We start from the raw sequence: 15,994 nt of genomic DNA on the forward strand, positions 1-15,994 counted from the left end.
GCGTTACTAAAGTTATTCTGAGGAAAATAATAATAAAATAAAAAACGGTAGCCTATTCAGAAAAAAAGACAGTGATGTGGACACATTTGAATTCAACCCACTAAAATCCAGAGTTTTGGGTTTGGGTAGATTAGGTCGTCGAAATGTGGGGAGCAAACTCCAAACAGGGATAGAGATGATCTGAATAATTAAATTTTCGTGATCAATTTATGTATTTGATTATTTTTGGACCTACATTATTTATTTGGTTTGCATGTTTGCAATGTGACAGGAGGTAACACCTTTTTTTTTTTATTATTTCCCAATGCATCACTGTCTAAAAAAAAAAAACGAAAGTAAGTTCTTTCGTGCGTTTCAGCCTGAAATTCTGTATTGGTTTAAACAGAAGAAAAGCGCGTAAGCGCGTGGACACGGTGTCTTGTGCTTTCAGGCTGAATGTCTTATCGTTTGGTGAATATTAAAGCATCCCACGCAGAATCACCTGGTCAACATGTTCCAAACCATTTCCGATCTTCTGCCAACAGGCTGCATCGACTGGTTCCAATTAAAAACGTGAGGAAGGAAATGTGGAGGTCAAAGCAGAGCCGTTGTGGCGATGATGAGACCGTTCATAATGTAATAAATTATAGCACAGTTTTTGGGGATGAAAGCGCGTCCATGTCCACCTTTCACTTCCTGTTAATATCTCCAGAGCTAACTGGAACTCTTGAATTTATTGACGACCTTTTTCTCCTTTACGCGCCTGTTCTGAAACCAGATTGTCACTTGTCTCTCTGTCAGATTTGTCTGCGCGGATATCCTCCTCCTTTTGTCCTTGGTGATGAATTTATTGGTGGCATACTCTCTTTCCAGTTCTTTGAGCTGCACCTTGGTGTATGGCACACGCTTTTTTCTCCCACGGCGGATAGAGCTGTCTCCACCAGATATAGTGTCTGTGGGGAAAAAAAAAAAAAAAAAATGCAATTTCACATTTGAATCTGCAGGCAGTAAAACAGACATGTAACTCTATTTTTTTCTTCTTTCAAGCGTAATTAATATAAGAACATTACATAAGACATGCATGTATTGGTAAGTTTAATTCCACACCCCTTTGCACACTGCATATTTCTCTCCATTAATACCTTGTAACGAGGATTTCCACAGAGGATTTGACTGCGGCTGCTCCTTGGTGCAGTAAACTTGACCACTCCAACCATTGGTGATGGCCCACGGTTGGTAGGGCTCCATGGGCAACAGAGACTCATGCCTTGGCTCAGCTGGAGCACTCAGCGCAGGTACGACAGGGACGTCCAAGTAGCTGGGTTGATACGGGCCCGACGAATAGCCCTGATAAAACGCAAATTCTTTCGCCCTAGTGGAGAACTCTTCACCCGAGACCGATGAGTCCATGTATTTATCGCCATAGCCAGAAGGCTGCGCGCAAGCCTTGACGCTGCCGTGTGACATCCTACATGGGTAATAGCTGCTGCCAAAATATCCATAGGGCAAAGATGCATTGGGCGAGCTCTGAGTGGCAGAACAGGGGCTGCATTGTTTGCCAGGCTCCCCCATGCCAGAGACTGGCACCTCACTCGCAGTGTAGGTGGTGCTGGGAGCCAGCGAGGTTGGATGCGCTAACAAATTCCTGCACTGATTTGCAGCAAAATTGCCTCCAGTAAATCCCTCCATGTTCTTGCTTCTTTCATCCAAGGCGTTGTCGTAGAGAAACATCACCGGGTCAATCCAGTGCGAATGGAGGAGTAATGAGGCGGTCATAGCATGCCCTACATTGAGACGACCAACTCTTTTTCAAAATCCCCTCGACTGAGCAGAGACAGGGAATCGGGCAGAGTAACGATACCAACACGCCTGAGTACATAAAGATCGCAAGGTTATTGGCCAGGGCCAAACACGTGATATGCAAAGGAGATGATAAACGTCTAAACATCAGATAATGCAGATCAGACTGGATGCTTGTGGAGACAGTATATCAATGTATTAATGCCAAGGAGCCCCGTAGGTATTTCTTTTTATCTATAGGATTTTGGAATTTGGAGTAAATTGTAGTGAAACTAAAAGCAGATTTGTCTGATGCCAGCAAAACAACTATTTTGATGGAGTGTGTAATAGCACATGGCGTGAGGAAAACGCTTTAGTGATCTTTTTTTTTTTTTTTTTCAGCGGAATTGATGTGCAGTGACGCGTGCCAGTAAAATGTAAACTTTAAAGGGCAAATCAAAACAACGATTTTGGATATCTGGACTGAAAATGTTTTAGGTTTTGTGTGTAAACATTAGACATGTTTCTGGCTTTCAGTCAAAAGTGCAGATTTTTTACCAAATCTCCCCCCACCCCCATAATATTCTATCATCTGAACCGATTGGTTGGATTTGAATGGAAATTTTTAAAGCATAATTTTAACAGTCTAGTTGTACAAATGCAAATCTCTTATGGCTCCATTTAAAATGCATGTCATGGCAACATTCATATAGAAATGATGTACACATTTGGCACGGCCACGAGTAAATGTAAACATACGTTTAATTTCCACGAAATACCGTAGACATTGGCATATTTGGTTGCACTCTTCCTCATTCGAGGTAGACGCGGCTGGAGGCCAAGGTCAAGTTGAAAGTTGCCTTCAGCCAAATAGGCCCTTTAAACCCGAAGAGAAAACAGCGCTGAATGCCAAAGAGGAGATTGCATGGACATATTGTGCTCGTTTTTAGGACAAGTTACTTCAATTTGTTCCGTTTATTTAATCAAGACTTTGCACATAATTTTTTTTTAATTTTTTTTAATTTTTAATTTTTTTTAGAAAAGGACGCAGTAGAAATATTATCATTCAAAGTGATTTATAGAAAAACAACATGTTTACAAAAGTAGTTCCTGTTTTCCTTGGCAAAACTCAGCTAAAAATCAGTACTGCATCGGGGCACATTTCCCACATGTAAAAAAAGTACTTGTACACAAGCCCGCAGTGGACGATTCAAAATAAAATGCTGTTTACAGTTTAGCCTATATATGGCACTTAACATTGAGCTGCGAGGAAGTGTTGTGATAGACTAAAGAGGTGAGGGGTTAACACTGTTTTAACTCGCAGAATTCATCTTTGTTTCACGTCGCTATTTCAAGTTGAGACCACAGACGCAGAAGAATGTAAACCCAACTAAATGTGAGCACCTTTTCATTTTTAATAGACTTTTCCCACCTTTTGAGGCTGTAAATCTTTATGGCCCAAGTTCATAGCCGGTCTACAAAAAAAAAAAAAAAAAAAAAAAAGCATAATGTTTTTTTTATCGGTTCGTGTCTGATTTTTTCTTTTTGTTTTTATTGCATTGTCATGATAAACGACCTAAAATCTGCTTTTTATTTAACACCGTACAACGCTGCATTTTGAACAGGAAGAAAAAAAAAAAAAAAAAAGCATGCTTTCTTGAATTTCACATGAGGCCGAGCTACAATAAGGGAGAGCTGGCTCGACAGGAATCATCTGAGCCACGCTGTTCACACATTAGAGGGCGGCTGTCTTTCTATACTGACTATAGCAGCTGCTTGTTGGGCCTAGATGAGCACTTAATTCAATAAAACGAAAAAAGAGGATCAGCGTGTGAATTGCAAATGGTTTTTGAGTTAAAGAATACTTTTTAATTTAAATTTGAGTAGGCTACATCGACATAAATTTACACACAGCCGTGCGCGCAAGGTAATTCATATTCAAAACGAAGGTGCTTTGTGTCGTTTTGTCTAAAAATGAAATGACCAGCGGCTGAAGGCATGCACGAATGAAAACAGTATGCAACAATCACATGCAAAAAGCTTCGTTTTCAGTGAAAGTCAAAGCTCTGATGAAATCGATTCACAACTAATATATAAAAAGTCTGAAATACACATGACAGTTATTTTGTCCTGTTGAACCAGGGACTTCAAGTTCTTGACATTAGACGCTTAAACAGTCAATCAAAAAAGATTGCTGATAGCATATTTTGATGTTTTGATATGCACGGTGAGTTTAGCGTCAATAATTTTGCAGAGCTGGTTGATAAAAAAGAATGATTTGGGATTCTTTCTTTTTTTTATAATGATAAAACACATTGGAAAGTGAAAAATCATTAAAATAAATCGATTAGAAAAACAGATCTAGTGTCGTATAGCAAAAATGTAAAAACGTTGTCCTTTTGCACCAGACTGCACGTGGACGTAGGACAACTTGAAAGAAGAAAAGAGCACAGCAAAAATACGCGATAAATCATCAGTGATAGGAGAAAACATTCTGTTCTTTTCGCCGTTCAGTCAAACTTGTAGATGCAGCGTGAAAAAGTACGCACGTCTTTTGTGTGACGCTTAAATTGAATCGGCATAATGCCGTGTATCACATGCAGAAATGCACATAGTGTCATCAGCGTTTTAGCGTCAGTGTGCACGGTTTATTAAAACTTGCAGATGACGTGCGTGCAAGCAGATGATGTCAGACGGCGAGTGTCACAGTCTGCTGGAGGCCTGAGACCAAAGTGCTGTTCTGTACAGCTCTTGGCCTACAGTGCTTAATGGACTTTTTATGGGTTTGTCTTGTGATCGCATGACCTATAGCACCTTGGCCCCTCAGTGGTTCTTGGCAAACTAGATCAGAAACATGCCGCCCTCCTGGTCTGGTCTAAGTGTGGATACAAAAAAAAAAAAATACAAAAAAGAAGAAAAAAAAAAAGAAGAGGGACAGATCTCCGAATTAATTAGGCGGGTTTACGTTGTACGGCGTTGTACTGTAGGGCAGTATGAAAATATGAAAATCTTTATTAGTTATCGACCTTTAAGTTTGGAACAATGTTTAATCTTCATGCGATCCTGGTCCGTCATGTTTCTCCGGCGCGTCGCATCCCGCCACCCTATCCGCTCTGCAGACGAGCTCCCAGATGTAGATGTTTATCTTACCGATTCAGTAGTCACGATGAACCCTCGAACACGGAGGCAAACTAACATTTGGGAGCTATTTAACTTACAATGTGCTCGGAGTCATGGAGAGAAAATTGTGCAGTGCTTGTCCAAATCGGAAGCAGACAATGCATTTAGAGTTTAAATGGACGTTTTACTCATGATAAGAAGTATCTTTCTTTCTCGGTGGTTTGACTGCTTTTAAATGAAAGTATTTTGATTGTTTGGTTATTTAAACTGTGGCAGGCTGATACAAATCTATATAAATTGTTCAAAAAAAAAAAAATAGTAAAAAAATATTAGTTTATGGCTGAAACAAATCTACAGCAATTACTGAGATTATTTTTTAGAAACTCATTATATTATCATTGAAGTTAATTCACAATTACATCTCAATCAAGAGATGAGTAAAGGATGGACTAATAATAAGGAAGGTGGTACATTAATTGTTCACAGAATTTAAGACAAGAAAATGTGTCTTTATTCTCTAACCAGATATGATATAACACTCAAAGTAACAATTCCAATATAAAGAGAAATAACCTCTGAAAAGAAAAAAAAAAACAGCAGCATAAAGAAATTATCACAAACAATAGATAAATATGTGGAGGCTGAACTGTATTTGCAGTCGTTTAGCCTTGACAAACAGTGAGAAATGAGTATAACCTCCTCTGCATACCTGACAAGTCACTTGCTTGAACTGAAAGGAGTGTTCTATTATAAAAAAAAGGCTAAGTCACACAGGAGCCGTGATTTCCAATAGTATACAAGTGCTCACATAATCCGTCACACAGTGTTGGAGCTCTCTGCGCTTCACATCTTTGAAAAAAAAGAAAAAGAAAAAAAAAGAAAGACAAAGTTCTTGTGGTGAAATGCACCCTAACTACACTATGTTAGTCCTGTGCGGGGCCAGGCAATGGCAAGGCTGTGGACGGGGTAGAGGCTGACATTACTGACCCTCCTCCTCGCGGAGGAACTGGAATACGGAGGAGAAATCTTTATTAGCGTAACCGCGTGCACACATCATACGGTATATCTGATGGGCTAAGGAGCCGAGCGGCACAGAAGTCTTCGTGTTGGTGGCTGTGTTCTGTGCGAGGCCCAAGTCCTGAAAAAGGAAAGCAAACATACATTAGAAAAACCGACAGAGCTGAAAATTAAATTTGAAAACCAAAACCGCTGGTCCACACACCACAGAGAATTTTGCTCTGTTGGAATAATACAGACTTGATCCCTTTTTAAAGCGATGTAAACTACTGTTGAACAGTTCACTGGATTATTTTAAGTGTTATGACCCAGAAAGAAACTGTATTTTGAAACGCTGTCTCTGAAATCCCTGACGCACAACACATGACACAGAAATGAGTACCGACACAAATATGCGAATGAGGAAAATCCACTTCAATAAAAATAAAAAATTTTGTATTACATTGGAAAACATAACTATTACACCCATAAAACATGCTTTTCCACTTATATCTGTATATAAACTGACCTTAGCCATTAGCTGGGTGCCAAATCCTCCCTGGTAGTTATTCCCTGAAGGGACTCCCTCCATGACTCCTGGCACAGGGTTGTAGGTGTCACTAGACCAACACCGGCCTGAACTCATGTTTAGGATTTTGGCCAAAAGTTTGGGCTCGAGACCAAGTCTGTAAACGAATACAAATTCCATGATTCAGAAATTATACTGCGGCTGCATATCGTCATCATTAAAAAAAAAAAAAAAAAAAAAAAGAAGCAAAAAAAAAGACATATATATTTCCTGTTGTTCTAACCAAGAAAGTGTTTTCACCTGATTCCCAAGTTCATCGCCTCTGAAGTCCCAATCATGCCAATAGCTAAAAGCATGTTGTTACAGATTTTAGCAGCCTGGAACAAGATGACAATATTTTTGCATTTAATACCCCAAATACCCGAACAATCACTCAGATTCGATTTTAAGTGACAAGCACATAAAGACTTGAACAGCTACTTTCCCTGTACATGAAAGTTAATCTGAATATGGGATATTTGCTCACACCTGTCCTGTTCCAACTTGACCGCAGTAGACCACATTAACTCCCATGCAGCTGAGCAGTTCTTTGGCTGCAGTAAATTCCTCCTCTGCTCCTCCGACCATGAAAGTCAGTTTCCCCGAGCTGGCAGCACCCACACCTGGGAAGGCAAAAAAAAAAAATAAAAAAAATAAAAATAAAAATATATATGCATATATACACACACACACACACACATATATTTTTTTTTATTATGTATATATATATGTTTTTTTTTTTTTTTTTAAATCACTGTTGGTAGCCTAGATAGTGCTAGATTTTCAGAATGTTCCATCACTTGAAAGGAACAAAATGAAAATCTAAGGGGATCAGATTAATTATATCTAAAATTAGTCCATATTAAATCACAACAGCCTTTACAAAGTATCTGGATTAGTAGCTACTGTTCTTTATGGCACAGGTTTGGCACAGAGCAGAAAGATTTGCTTTCATGTAAATCAGAACAATGTCACTTCATAGCATCTTTTTAGCGCCACAAAACAGCATAAAAATGGTCCATAAAACTTCTCCATGAAGTCCAATGTTTTTACTGCCTTTCTGACAACCCTCAACTCCTCTGATAGGCCAGGTTTTAGTTAGAACAACCAGATTCATTTAATTAGATAAAGAGACATTATAAACTAAATGAATTGAATTAATTATAAAGATATTTAACAAGCTTTATTGTTCACCAGCTTCCATAAAATCCCCTCCCCCATGAAAATATAAATACATTAAATAAACATTCGTAGACTTGACTAATTGGCATGAATAAATACTTTCCAAATGAAAAAAAAGGTTTGTTTTCTTCTGTAATTTACAAGGATCATTTGTAAATATACCATGCAGACTTTGCCAAAGCCAATAAGTCATACAAATGAGTAAAAAAAATAATGCACATGACATATATAAATGTTTGAATATATAAAAAGTAAAAACTTAGCGTGGAGAAAAAGAAAGAAAAAGAAACCCATTAAATTGAAAAACAACAGAGAAACAGTTGGGAATCAATCGGAGCCATTTCAGCATTCAAAGTTAAGTCTAAACTCCACAGTGTACTCTAACACTGTTGGAACAAGTTTGAATTTAGGAACAGCTGTTTCTGAACCTGTTGGTACATTTGACGGTGCATTCAGGTTCAGATGGGGTTAAAAGCTTGGCAATATACATTAACCAGGTGCAAGCCACATGGGTGCCAAGAAATGAACCAACACAGTCTTGTAATTAAGCCTAAAATTTACAGGAAGTGAATGGCCAAGATGGGTGTAAAATGTTTCCCCTCCCTAATCCTCCAGAGCAGTCGGCCTGAAGCATTTTATATTAACAGGATCTAGAGTTACAACAGTCAAACTGAGAATTAAATAAAAAAAAATAAAAAAAAAGGTGGGCAACGGCTTCAAAAACGTAGGACTTCTGCACTACTTACAAAAAATAAATAAACAAATACAGAGTTGTAAAACGTGAGATTTAACTACCGAGTTAACTATCAACATTGACCCCGAGATTAATGCCATTCACAGGAACAACAGTGAAAGAGGCCCAAGACATTTTAAAATGTAACAAAGCTGTGCAGGAACAGATAACTACGACTTCGGACCAAGCTCACAGACGTCCAGCCTCAGAGATCCTGAAAGCAGTTAATCAAGACGAGAACGAAAACTCTGTAATTTAAACAGGAAACTGAACGACTTACTGTGACATAGGGATGCAGTATAAATGTAAAATAAACGCGAGATTGCACAGTTTAAGGTAATTAACTACATATTTGGGGAGGGAGGAGAGGGGTTCTGAACAAGTCAAAATGGATACATGATGAATGATAGATTTTGATTATTAAAGAAAACAGTTAAAAATTGTATCGTAAAATTTTTCTCAAATTGCAAAAGCAAGTCAGAAACAAAATCCAATATGCCATCAGAACACAAAGACCTGGGCAAAAATATCAAGTTATGTTTCAAAAGCAAATAAAAGGTATTCATCTCATGAGTGGGAAACACCTATTTAGTTCCTGAGCTGTCGGTTTGTGGACTCTCAGCCACAACGTACTTACTTACTTACTGATGCACCTAAAGTGAGAGAAACCCTGTTGTTTACAATCAAAGGATATTTTGAATTACCCAACCAAAAGGCATTTCTGTGAAACGTAACCCATTTGACGTTCAGAAACATCTACTAGACATCTGCTTTCCAGTCAACGTCAGAGATCAAGCAAACTAAATAGCTCCCTGGAAGATGATCGGGTATTGACACACATTTCTTAGATCTACCAATAGTCTCGGCCTATTATGTCCGACCATCGCTGTTGCCTTTGCTTCAGTAAACATTCCAGTCTGAGAAAAATGGAAGATTGCAGCGATCTCAATCCAAAGAAACAACTACAAGACACACGCCGACTCAATTACATCCTCTTCTCCACGTGTGCGTTAATGTCTTTAAAACACACTGCCACTGTACTTCATTTGGTTTCTGTCTTGACAACTGGACATGTTCAAACGGTTTCATCTAGCAGCTTAAAGTCTGGTGATTGGCATGCGGTTCAGTTTGCGCCGGTTAAACTGCTGCCACCACACGCAGAAGTTCAAGGCAGAAAGTAGGACAACTATAATCCACGTGCACTACCGCGAGACGGAAGCATATAAATCATCGCTAATCTTTAGAGCTAGACCATAAAATGGACCAACTTCAACTCAAAGAAAGTGGCTGTCTTGACATTGACGAGGCAAAGTTCAAACAAACTGTGTTTTTGTGCGGACCCCCAAGAAAATCAGAGCGCACACACGTGCGAGGGCAAAAGCTGCTGCTCTTTTCCTTTCTCAGCTCCATGCTGTTTATCGAACAGCGCTTCAGAAAGAAGCAGCATATAACGAGTGATACTGAACTTGCCACCGTTCACAATTTTTTTTTAAATAAAGTAAAAAAAAAAAACAACAACAAAAAAAACAACAACACTTTTGTATATTTAAAGTTAAACTGAATGCAACATTAAGTCAGGTGGTGAGTATAATTAATGTTGTTGAATATACATTTTAATAATGTCAAATTCAAGGAAAACAAGTTGAGCTTTCCCCTGACAAATCAATGCACTGCAGTTTAAGAAAAACATGTAAAAATAGACAAAATATTTGCAACAAACTGAGAAACATCACCAATTTCATAACAAACGCAGCGTTTCTAAAAATGCTGTGAAGTGAGAGAATTCAACCAAATACAGAAATGTGATGCAAATGGAGAAATATATAACTAAATACAGAGATGCACTGCAAATTCAGTAAACACAACAAAAATATTGCAAACAGTGGATACTATAATGGAAATGTTTCAAAGTAACTGGTTCCATAGAACTCTAAACTGCTGAGAAACACTAGTTGTTGTGATTTGTGACTTGTGAAGTTTTTGAAGTCGACCATCTGCAAGCGGTGTTGCAAAATGAGCAAAAAAAGATCTGAGTTTGATTAAATATGTTTACGTATTCTCATATCATTCCAGATGTCTTCTGTTAACTCTGCCGCATTTCATTACTTGGTTGTGGTTTCGAAATGCAGCATATTTGTTATTATACTGGTGATGTTTTCTTGATTATATGGTATTTTGTCTAATTGTGCACATTTTATTTAACTGCAGCACGATGACTACTCAGAGCCATCTGCTGCAGACAATAACCAGACTATGGATGTTGCGAATTCTTCACGGACAGAGACAATACGGTTACGACGCTCTTATTTTGAAACTTTATTTTGACGCCGCGAACTGTTTCCGCTTCCGGTTGCGCTAATCGTATATGCTCCGCAGGACCGACAGTTTAGTCAGATCGAGTCATTGATGAGGTAAGTCAGAGTACTGTAACTTTGGATTTACGTAGTAAAGCGGTTCTGTTTATAGCTGTACTTATATTCTTAAGTGCATTTAGTGTTAGTAAGTGTTTGTTATGCAATTAGCCGTTCGAATAATAGCCCAACGTTGAGCTAAGTGGCTAATCTGGCTAGCGAGCCTGTGTTCCTGTGAATGTGTGTATTGATGCTTAGTTAAGGTGAACTATTGGTGATAATTCGGTTCTGTAATTCACTTTCTGTATTTATTTCAGAAACTCCATCTGTCGATAAATCTATCTGTCAACCCATCCATCTGTCAATCTGTCTCCAAGTTAAAATACTGTATGCTAAACTCCATACAGTAACGTGTGGATCAATCAGATGTCTGTGTTCCCTGTAGTGGTCAATATTCATTTTTACACCAGTCTCTCAGGGGTCGAATCCCCAACAATGGATATGCACCTCGTACAACCCCATTTTAAAAACCCGGGAACTATACCTTTAACATAAGTGATGGTCTCAAAAGAGTTTTAGGATATACACTAAACAGTTTATCAACGCCCTCGGTCTTTGTTGCACACATTTATGTCAATGAGTGCAAGGAATATTAGAAAACATTTTCGGGATAACGTAATAGAATTCAGTACTACAGCCTCATAAATGACACTTAATACTTCTACACACTGGTCATGTGACGAGAACCAATACTTCAGAACCAAGTCAATAACAAAAATCTGAAAGCGAGACTATTGGTTGTCTATGGTTCCAAAAGAACCGATCATACTGTAGGTCCTGCAACAACAACAACAACAACAACAATAATAATAATAAACAAGTCAAACGGCAGCGGAAAGTGCAGCTGCATCAACAGGTCTACTGTGACATGAGGAAAACAACAACAACAACACTTATTCATGTATGGAAATGTTTAGAGTTTGAGTCTGATGATCAGGGACAAGTTATAGACGACCAAAAGCCAGAATGCAAACGGTGCCACAGAGCATTTGGAACGAACGGAGGAAACACCTTCGACATAACCGTGCAGCTCAAAGAAGGACATCTGGATCTTCACACAGAATTCAAACCGAGAGTTTCAGTTGTTATCTTTATGTCAACAACACGTCACAATGTTTACAACCTAAAATGTTGTGAAAATGGTGCACAGTACTGTTTGTGAACTGACAGCTGCATCTGTTGCAGCGATGCTCCACACACACACAACGTTCACAAATACTAACATTAGCTGTTTATGCGAATAGCTCGTAAAATTGGTAGCTTCTGCTGACGTTACCGTTCAGCCTGTCAACATGCAGCGGTTCGACCTGTGTGAACACACACAGCCAACTACATCTGAAGACTTTCAGAGTCAGACAATATGACAAAAACACGTGAAGGAAGGAACCTGGATGAGAGTTCAAAAGATAGTGTTGTATTTTTAAGGCAGCTTGCCACATTTTTTGGCAATATTATCTTTCTCTAGGCTACTTATTTTTTTTGCATTACTGTTTTTATATTTCAGGTAACTGGACACTGTAGAAATGCTACGCTACCATTAAAAAAAAGAAGAAAAAAAAAAGAGTTTATTTATTTTTGGGAGGCTGTAGCTCAGTTGGTAGAATGGGTTGCACACTAATCTGAAGGTTGGTGGTTCGATCCCCAGCTCCTCCTGTCCACATGCCTAAGTGTCCTTGAGCAAGACACTGAACTCTAAAATGGCTCCCGATGGTGTGTTGTAAATTGCTTTGGATTAAAGCGTCAGCTAAATGTAATGTTATGTAATTTTTTTGAACAATATAGTTTAATTTAATGTCTTTTCATTTTTATGAGGGGAAGGCACCATCCCATTCTTGCTGCTCGGATAAAAATCCCCCCCCCCCCCAAGTGAAAGAGTATATGTTAAAATACATTCATTTAATTGGATGATTTTTTTTGCCTTGCTATCAAAACTGACATTGAGAATTATAAGAATTTAAGTGGTGTTGGTACAGACTACTGAGTTTGAATGTACCGCGAGATCCCTATTACTCAAAGCAAAAATTGAACATTTTACTTCATTAGAAGTGCTTTTCAGATGGTCAATAAGCTTACAAGTGTTTTTGTCCTCCACATGTGCAAACTGGTACTTTATCGAAAATGTCACGTTTACCTCCTGATACAGGTGCATCCATGAAAACTGCCCCCGTCTTCTCAGCAGCAGCAGCCATCTCTTTGGAAACAGCAGGGTCAATCGTGCTGGAGTCGATGAGCAGGGAGCCTTTCTTTACTTTTCTGTAGAGAAAAATATAGTTCAGTTGCATCCGACATAAGTGCATGACATCATCATACACATATTCGAAGAGAAAACAAAGCGTACTTGAGAATGCCATTGGGTCCAGTGTACACATCTATGACATTGGGACTAGAGGGAAGCATGGTGATAATACGGTCTGCCTTGTCTGCTACCTCAGCAGGATTGTCCACAATCTGAGAAAATAAAAAATAAAAAATCACAGCATTAGAAGAGATAACATAGGAATACATTTGAAAGTAGAAAAATGTGTTAATTCAACTTGTACTACCTGAGCACCCAGCTCTTGCAAATCCTTGCAGGACTCTGGGAAGACATCTGTAGCGATGATTGGGTATCCATGCTTCAGCAAATTCTTTGCCATTGGGTTTCCCATATTTCCCAGACCGATAAACCCCACCTGTGTCTTCGAGGCCATTGACCTTGTGGAGACTACAACATAATCAGCAAATGGATGATTGATAAAACACATAATCCGGTCATGTAGTCAGGGAAGTGTTATAATCTAAATATACATTTAGATTGAAATTAAATACTCAGTGGTGAGTTGGGCGAAACATTTAATCCGTTCCAGACACAAAGAGCTGTTTGCTGTTCAGGACGAGTGCGCAAAGGCATTCTTATGTAGCAAAAAGACTGCCATTTAAATGTCATTTTGATTTGAATCAAGTTACATTGCAATTACATTTCATTTAGCTGACGCTTTTATCCAAAGCGACTTACAACATACCGATGGTACACCATCGGGAGCAATTTAGGGTTCAGTGTCTTGCTCAAGGACACTTAGGCATGTGGGCAGGAAGAGCTGGGGAGGTGCATGTTTTTGGATGTTGGGAGGAAGCCGGAGCACCCGGAGAACCCACGCAAGCACGGAGAGAACATGCAGACTCCGCACAGAGGGGCCCAGGACCGGATTCGAACTCTGAACCTTTTCTCTGTGAGGCGACAATGCTTGAAGTTGAATGACTAATCTGATTTAATGATACCCCCCCCCCAAAAAATACAATTTTTTAATGTTCACTTCAGTATATCTTGATTAAAGACCTTTAATAACACAGACTTATTTTGGTATTTGGAACCAGAAGTCATGTAAATAACTTCAAACGGTAGAATGTGTCTTTAAAGTAACAACACTGTGTTTGAATAGTAACACCTTGTATGCAAACCTGAAAGAGCAATTGTAGTGGGGAAATTAAGGGATATTACATTTACATGTTTAGATTTTCCCCTCGGAGGCTCCTTTAATCTTCGTGTATAAATGTCGCAAAGAGGGCCCGTCCCTTCTACAAAGAGCAGGTGACAGACATGACATAATATGCCTGAAGTGAAGAGTCAAGACACAGTAGGACACAAGACCAAATGCTGAACATTTTCACGTTTCCGAAATACTGCAGTCAGGACCCATTAGGAGCTGTGTAGCCCGAAAACAAGAAGTCATTTGAACAGAAATAGCTCCATCAGCAATTACTTGTGACGTGACGTGACCTCCCCCCCCCAGCAGCAGCAGCAGCTAAAACCAGTGCAGCGAAAATGAACTCAAAAGTTCTCTCTAAACATTTCAAGCAAAGCCGATGTTTTCAGGTCACGAAGAGCCTTCAAACAACAACTCGAGCCTCTGAAGTGAGCCCGGCGACGTGAACAGCGGGAACACGGTCTCCGTCTGCTCTACTTACCAAATGCAAAGTCAACATGTTGGCGACACCTTCCCACTAGGTACCGAGACCCTCTCAACACAGCGGCCATGCTTCTTTCCTCTTGACCTTACGTGTGACGTTACAAGCACGTAAGGTCAATGACGGTTGTTCCCGCCAATCAGACGACAGACATGCGCAGCACGGCCTCCCTGTTTCAGCCAGTGAGCTGAGGGGGAGTGGCTGAGATGTGCGGCAGGCTCTCCAAACAGCTCCACGTTTCCACAGTGGTGGGAGTATGGAGCGTGTACAAGGATGGGAGTCATGTTTAGATCATTTACTTTATTAAACGAATCAATACTACTGTTTAAAAATAAAAATAAATACAACTTTACGTCCCGCATTCAGTCAAAGATACAGAAACTAGTCCATTTATCATATGATCAACCTCTATTTGTGATACTTGAATATATAGGTTAAGTAGCCTATATGACTGTTACAGTTGGTTACGCTGGCTGGAACTAACTTTAACTACTGCTTGTTTAAGTTATACAAATGATAGTTTATCCTGATCTTAGCAATGTAAAATCACTTTATATAAAGTAACTGGTAACTAAAGCTGTGAAATAAATGTGATGAAGTCATATGTACAGTATTCCTACTAAATATGGTTTACTTTGTTCATCTTTAAAATTAAGTTAATAATGATAGTTTTAAAAATGTTTCCCAGAAATACATCCAATTTTTTTTAATTTTTTTTTTTATCAACCCTTGATTGCACAATGTTACTGAGAGAATATTTTTGCACTGGTGTTGCTTTATGTCGTTGTTTTATTATAACAGTCTATGTTTCATTGTTAGTTTTGCATTAATGGAATGTAGTTAAGAACATTTACATCTTTACAGTTTAAGACTACTCTACTAAATGTCAAAAACAAATATAGTCATTTTACTCCCTGACATTTGTCTGACAGCTTTAGTTACTAGTTACTTTCAAGATTACTGTCTTTCATAACCTTCCTGTCCAATGAAAACGATGCTTTCCAAATCTGGTCATTTGGAATTGTTCTGATAAACTGAAGGATTAGATGTTCATTTATGGATTGAGAAAAATATCCTACTTTTTAAGCCAAATAAACTGTTTTAAAACTGGATTCACTGCATTGTTATTATTATTATTTTTTTTTTAGCTTGTTGACTTTTTAGAGAGACTAGATTCTTACAGAACAGAGACGACACACATATGATGCATGACTGTAGATTGAACTAAGCAATAGTTCATAACCCTACTAACTAATTTAACAGTAATATTAATCGAAAAAC

The 15,994-nt window shown here is 38.7% G+C and overlaps 2 protein-coding genes across 2 annotated transcripts; both read right to left on the reverse strand.

Annotated features, from left to right (window-relative positions):
• Positions 1-693: 693 nt before the first annotated feature.
• hoxa13b (homeobox A13b) lies at positions 694-1,755 on the reverse strand. Its single transcript, XM_069695539.1, has 2 exons — positions 1,122-1,755; positions 694-932 (listed from the first exon to the last, which is right to left on the reverse strand). The coding sequence occupies exons 1-2, from the start codon at positions 1,753-1,755 to the stop codon at positions 694-696; spliced, it is 873 nt and encodes a 290-aa protein (XP_069551640.1).
• Positions 1,756-5,366: 3,611 nt separating this feature from the next.
• On the reverse strand, positions 5,367-14,814 carry hibadhb (3-hydroxyisobutyrate dehydrogenase b). The gene is made up of 8 exons (XM_069696162.1): positions 14,714-14,814; positions 13,312-13,472; positions 13,107-13,216; positions 12,900-13,021; positions 6,932-7,065; positions 6,704-6,780; positions 6,404-6,560; positions 5,367-6,016 (listed from the first exon to the last, which is right to left on the reverse strand). The coding sequence occupies exons 1-8, from the start codon at positions 14,781-14,783 to the stop codon at positions 5,858-5,860; spliced, it is 990 nt and encodes a 329-aa protein (XP_069552263.1). The 5' UTR covers positions 14,784-14,814; the 3' UTR covers positions 5,367-5,857.
• Between the last annotated feature and the right edge of the window lie 1,180 nt (positions 14,815-15,994).

This window comes from Brachyistius frenatus, unplaced genomic scaffold (assembly GCF_029030835.1).
Source record: "Brachyistius frenatus isolate BFR_SWC_R1_liver_20210118 unplaced genomic scaffold, ASM2903083v1 Contig_20, whole genome shotgun sequence".
Taxonomy (NCBI): domain Eukaryota; kingdom Metazoa; phylum Chordata; class Actinopteri; family Embiotocidae; genus Brachyistius; species Brachyistius frenatus.